We start from the raw sequence: 6,703 nt of genomic DNA, 5'->3' as shown, positions 1-6,703 counted from the left end.
TCATATCTAATTTACTATAAACATTACAATATAATGTAAAATTATTTCTTATATTTGTGTCTGAGCTTGTTATGCTGATGTTTACAAGTTAGAAACTAGTGTTCAAGACTGTTAAATATAAACATGACAGGTACACACACATACACTCATATATTTGCAATCATTCATAACTTGAGATTATATATTGCATAGCAATAAAAATTAAAATCTATTTTCCTTTAAGCTATTTTCTATATTTCGAATATTTATTTATAATTCGATTAATTGTTGTACTTTGATCAATGTTTAATTTTTCTAATGAGCAACTGTTTTCGATCACTTGTATTTCAATCGTTTTCGGAAAATTGACAAGCCGAATATCTCAATGCTGATTTCATACATCTTCTCTACTACCCGAATATTAGTTACTCTGTTTTGCAATGTATATTTAGTTAAGATAGAAAACTTTAAAGGGTTTCGCAACAAACCAATCGGATATATATAATGATGTATATTGTATATTAATATAACATATATATATTTTATACTAATATATCATATATTATATAGTATATAATTTTATAGTCATATTTTATATTGTGCGTGATTATTTCTATAATCCGTACTACAGTCGATCGTTTTCTATCAGTTGTTCTCTTAGTGAGACATTCAATGTTAGCTCAATCACCCGTAAGAGTGTTATAGTTCCCTCAGCTAAACTAGTGTAGATTTATTTTAACTCAATATTGAAAGCTAGCCGAAATCTCTTCAATTTAATAGAATTTCTCGCTATTCACTATGATAACTCATTGAACAACAATGTATACTTGCCAGCAATTTTCATGAAATGTTGATCACGATTTTCAATATGGCACGAAGCAAAAAATATATTGTTTCAATAATGTAAATTTTTTTTTCTTGCACATCTGATCTGACATATAGCGATTTTAATAAATTATATATATATAATAGAAAATATAATATACGCTATTCAAATCTCCACCATGAGCTGTAATTTTTGAACGAGCTCTGGAAACAAATTGCGAAACACTGTATCAAAAATCTTTACAATAAGGAAATAAAGTCAGAAATAGTAACAAAATCTCCCTTAAATGAAGCCTTTCTAACACATTGGATAATACTGTCCTAGATATATTGTATCTAGAAAAAAATCATATGCTGGAGCACGTCTTATCATCGGATAAGATCTGTTCGATCAGGGTTGACATTAAGTTGCAGCAGCAACAGCAACATAGAACGTAACCAGTTGTCATTCACGTGCGAGTAAGACTTGGTAACGTAATTCATGCTTGTGCTAATCGACTTCGGTGCCTAGGTTGTCACGAGCAGTCAGGGAAGCCCTTTAAGGAATCCTCTCATTCTTAACCTGGTGGAATAACCGGGATGTGACAGCTGGAGTAAAAGAGAGGATTGCACTAGCATGCAGCTGGTACTCATAACAACTGAATAGCTTTTGCTCATCAAAGACATATGTTGTCCGATTCAGGAATTGAAGTCAGAAATTATGATCATATGTTAATACCTCATCCACAAGGTCATCAGCTATCACCAAAAAAATGAAAATGAACTTACATAAATTATAGCAAATCATACAGAAGTTTTGTACACGATAGTCGAAAATTGGCAAGTTACGCTGGCAATGTAGGTTCTATTTCATGTCATACTTTTGCATTTCTTTTTAAAAGTAAACCGTTATCAAATCGGCCGAATAAAAGCCTTTGAAAAACAAAAATAGAGCATCCGTCGATCGCTGCTACTGCTTGTGCTATGTTGATGTAAGCAGACCTACTATGAAGGACGCGAAGGACAATTAAATCTATTAGTGCTCCAGTTTTATGCAGTACAAGGATATTCTATTGCATCAGGAGAATTGAGTGAGAATTGGTCTAATGCCGTACTTAGTGTCTTGATAGTAATTTACCAATAATATATTGAGAGCAGCCACCATCCTCAATCCACACCCGAAGGGAATATATAACAGTTTTCCAACAGTTTTGTCTGGCTTTAGAATTCAGGATAAACCTAGCTGAGTAGCCAAGATAGATTGCTACCATTTGTCCAATATGTTATCTCGAGTCACCTGAGGGAAGGGGTAAGTTAATATCCCTTTTACAGGTGAGCTTCTATAACTTAAGGCAAAGACCTTCCTTCACAAATAACAGGAAAGTGATCCAGGGAACTATAACGATTATAAAATTGAACAATATCGAGTGTTTTTTTTTTATCGATAATAATCAAATTTTTAATGTTCCTAATTCATGATACGGTTTCGATTTCGTTTGTAAGCTATTAAACATGATCTTAGTTACGCAGTTATAAATTGGTAATAAATTTGTAATCTTAGCTTTAACAGTTAATTATATTTAAGAAAAGAGATGCTGCACTGTGATGTTTTTCAGGTGAGTGCACACACACACACACACACACACACACACACACACAAACACACACACACACACACACACACCTTTCTAACAGCTTTTGATTTGAAAAAGTTAAAATTAATTACTGGCAAGATCTTTCCACTTAATTTGATAAAATTTTAGTAACAAGACATTTTTCCCTACATTGGTTTCTTTACACTTAGTTTTGCTTACGATTTTAGTGGCAAGAAAAAACGTAGTGACATATCAAGTGACGACATCAGACGTTCAATTCTGGCTCAAAAACTGATCCAATTTGCAGCAGAGAGACTTGCAAAGACTGAGTAATCTAAAGAAATGGTGAGACATTTGATTTCTTTCTTTCTCTGTCTGTCTCCCTCTTTCTCTCAATTTCGCTCCTTGAAATTTCTTTATTTATTTCATTGTTTTAAAATGAAAGCTTTCCATTTCTTATATTTATATATTTACAGTCACTTAGATTTAGAAACATCACAAAACCCATACATGTTAGAACTTCGAGTTTTAGTTAATACATCGGACATGATGCAGCTGATGCAACTGAATATCATTGTGAGAAAATTAACTTAGTATGTTAGATTAGTAGACTAGAATTTGTAGATTAGTGAATTTGGATAAAGATGGATAAAAATTTAGGATAGATGGCAAGTTGAAGAATCGAAGCAGGCCGCAATAAATCCTATGTAGGTCCCAAATCAACAAAATACAATGGTAACGATGATGATGATAGTGACGACAACGACGACGGCGACAATGATTAAGATGATGACGACGATGAGTATGATGATGATGATGATGATGATGTAAATCACGTGAAGTAAGGGAGGGAAACAGTAACTACTGCTTTGGTAATCTAAGAAAAGTTTAATAGTAAGGTTAACAACAACGGAAGCAGACTTTCACTGTTTCTCTTACGCTGAATTGATGTTAGTATATTACAAAGAGGAAGCATCGAAGTAGTTGTATTATCAACTACAGATATCAGCCAAATCTTCTTCGAACCACACTCCATCGTATTATATAAGAAAGACCACATGAAATAGTGTAGTCCTAGTTAATCGTAGAAAAAAGAGGGTTATAATTTAAGTGTCTTTGATCACATGTCTGCTCAACAACAATTGATTTGAAGTTACACAAAATAGTCCATCTTAGAAAAGTGCTTGCGGTGTTTCTGGAAGTTTACAGACCTTTATGATAATGAGTAGGATGATAGAAAGAAATACGTCTCACATTGTCCTGTATAAAAAACAGTAAGTTATGCAGTTAAAGAGGATAGGAACACTGCGAGTTGGCTTCGATTCTAGGTTGTAGCCATTTCACTACATCTATATCGATTACGTCTTTGATAATAAACTTCCATATGCTCAAAGCCTTTCTCTTTAATGAAGAAACATAGTTGTTTGAATTGACAGTATTGCATTGCTAGTACTTATTCGACTCCAAGAAGATGAAATACAAAGAAGAATCTATGTAGTTTTGAACTTAATGCGTTGAGGGATGAGGAATATGCGAGGGAAGTTTATGATTGACTTCATTGATTTCCAGTATACAGGGAGTTCGAGGAACGTTGACAGTTCGCATACAAGGAAAAAAAACATCGTCGAAAAATAAAAGTATTTTAAAAAGATCAAAAATATCAACTAGATTATGGCTAGGAGATAGTTTACTCAAAGTAGCTGTGCCCAGCTATCGCCACGGCCTGAAGACGACTCCAGAGCCCTGGCGCATATGTTCCTCACTGTGTCCCTGGGGATATCTTAGAGCACCTCCTTGATCTTGACCACTGAATCAGCCTTAATGTTGCAGGTAGAGCTTTAGTGTCTTTGTCAACTGCGCTCCTCACATAACAATTCATGGTACTACAATCGAAGGAATTAGGAAGCCAGAAGGTGAGTCTGGTGAAGTCATAGAAATTCTCCGACATTCATTTCCGCCTCTTTTCTGGGTATAGCAAAGAGCTGAATCCTGCTGTCACACATGTGGCCTTCCAGAAGCAACCCTCTCCAGCCAGGGTTTGGTCACAGTCATTAACAGATTCCCATAGCCGTCTAAATTGAGCTTAAGGCTCTCTTCAAAAACGTAGTGATGAACTCCGCCGCACGGACGCTGTCAGAATACTGGCCGTGTTCCCTCCTGCTGGTCACCGTTTCGATGTCTCCGTTGCAGGTGTCCATGTAACATCTTACAGCCTTGTTAGCGTTCACGAAGTATTAGGCGGCAGCCATGATGTCGGCGTTTTGATAACCGGCGTGAATCATAATGATGCAAGTAATTGTTTTTCAATATTCAGATAGCTTCCAGTCCTCCATATCAGCTTTTTTCTCAACTACAACTTTAATCTTTATATTTTCTCCAACGCCAATGACTATTCATCAATACATCTGCTATTCCTGAAAGAAAAAGAAGACAAAAAATGTTGTCAAATTTAGCCCGAACACCCTACATATTATTATACTGTTTTCTCGAAATTCTGGCAATGAAAGCCTGTATGTAACCATAAAACACTGACAATTCCACGATCAGCAATCAATTAGCTTTAAATGTATTTAATAATTATGATAATTCTTTCTACTATAAACATAGGGACTGAAATTTTGAGTGGATGGGCTAAGTCGCTTACATCGACCCAGTGCTCTACTGGTACTTATTTTATCGACTTCGAAAACAATGAAAAGCAAAGTCAACATCGACAGAATTTGAACTCAGAATGCAAAGTGTTAGAGGAAATGCCGCTAAACAGTTTGTGCTACTCATTAATGATTCTATTAGCTCGTCACATTTTTCTCGGGAATTAAAATAATGATTAAGGTGGTAAGCTTGCAGCATCATTAGCACGCATTTCGTCCGTCTTTTACATTCTCAGTTCAAATTCTGCCGAGGTTGGCTATACCTTTCATCTTTTCAGGGGCGATAACATAAATACCATTTGAGCCCTGGTGTTGATTTAATAGACTTACCTGAAATTACTAACCTTGTGCCAAAATCTGAAACCAATAATTATCATAATGATTTATTATATAGACATAAGAATAATCGTTTAAGAAGTGTGTAGTCGTTTAAATAGAACTCCGTATTTAATTGGTAATTATTTTTCGACCACTTAACGATAAAAGACGAAGTCGACGATTCTAGGATTTGATGATTAGTATCTCACCTGATTCGAAACGTAGAAGTATTTTGCTTGTCATTTAATCAATTCTTTCAACATATTACCCCATGTTTTTACAATATAATTCCAAAACTCATTTATCTCTTTGCATTTCAGATTCAGCGAGATTCTTCAATGAAAGTAAACACATCCTTAAACCAGTCCTCATCTGATTGATTGCCGGCCAGAACTTCTTTCCTATTTTGACGAACAAACAAAAGATTAAGATATAAATGGAGAAACAAAATTAAATTAAAACAATATATATATATATATATATATACATATATACAGAATAAACATAAAAAATTAAAAAAAAACACGATCTTTAAACATTATCAGGGTAACAATGCTATGAACCAAATGGGAAACCGATAAACTGGTCACTGCCAAAATGCATCGCTGACCTTCAACGCAGTTTTATGGCGTAGTCAAATATTATTTTTTGTTATAAACCCTTGCATTGGTTTTCGAACTCATTGTCTACTTTCTACAACTTCTTCCTCTCTTCCTATTTCTTTCCAAACTGTTCCTTCTTATTTCAATTTTTTTTTATGATACCTAATATTATTGTTATTGAGTGAATCCCCATGTTACGGAAATTGACGTAAGTGCATCGACACTTGCAACATGGTTTTAATTCCTGGATGCAATTCTTTCCTTTAACTATGATATTCATGTCTTTGGAAAAGGCATGAATATCACGACTTCGCCTCCCTTCTTTAATTTCTGCTCTTACCTATCAGATAGAAATTATTACTATTATAATTACTCATGTATTATTTTAGTTTCAATTTATTTCGAAAATCCTTCGCTTAGAAATATTTATTTTTCTAATTTCTTCTCTACTTCTATTTATTTAAAATATGTTTTATTGATTGTAATTAAAAAAATAGTAATAATAAAAGATGCAACAACTGAATAACAAATTATACGTATTCTTTTAATGACCATTGCTTTTGTTCGTTTATTTCATTTCTATTTACAATTTTTTAGCGTTCGTGCATTTAAATAAACAACCACAAGCATATGCAGTTCTTTTTTAAAAATTAAGAATATTCACAAAAGCAGAATGCAAAACTTCGCATATCAAAGTAGGTCACAAGGAGATGATATAGCTAAGTATATGTAACATTAGGTATACACTTTACAT

General features: G+C 33.9%; 1 protein-coding gene across 3 annotated transcripts in view; it reads left to right on the top strand.

Annotated features, from left to right (window-relative positions):
* LOC106873782 (uncharacterized) overlaps window positions 1-6,500 on the top strand; it is a 92,897-nt gene extending 86,397 nt beyond the window's left edge. For all 3 annotated transcript variants that reach the window (XR_001409914.2, XR_001409915.2, XM_014921291.2), the window contains 2 exons: window positions 2,606-2,723; window positions 5,668-6,500. Coding sequence is in view for 1 of the 3 variants with exons in the window: in XM_014921291.2 (XP_014776777.1) it covers window positions 2,606-2,711 (106 nt within the window). In the remaining 2 variants the exon portion in view is untranslated. The remainder of the gene's footprint in view (window positions 1-2,605; window positions 2,724-5,667) is intronic.
* The last annotated feature ends 203 nt before the right edge of the window (window positions 6,501-6,703 follow it).

Source organism: Octopus bimaculoides, chromosome 5, assembly GCF_001194135.2.
Source record: "Octopus bimaculoides isolate UCB-OBI-ISO-001 chromosome 5, ASM119413v2, whole genome shotgun sequence".
NCBI lineage: Eukaryota > Metazoa > Mollusca > Cephalopoda > Octopoda > Octopodidae > Octopus > Octopus bimaculoides.
This window is presented reverse-complemented; position numbering and strand designations above follow the sequence as displayed.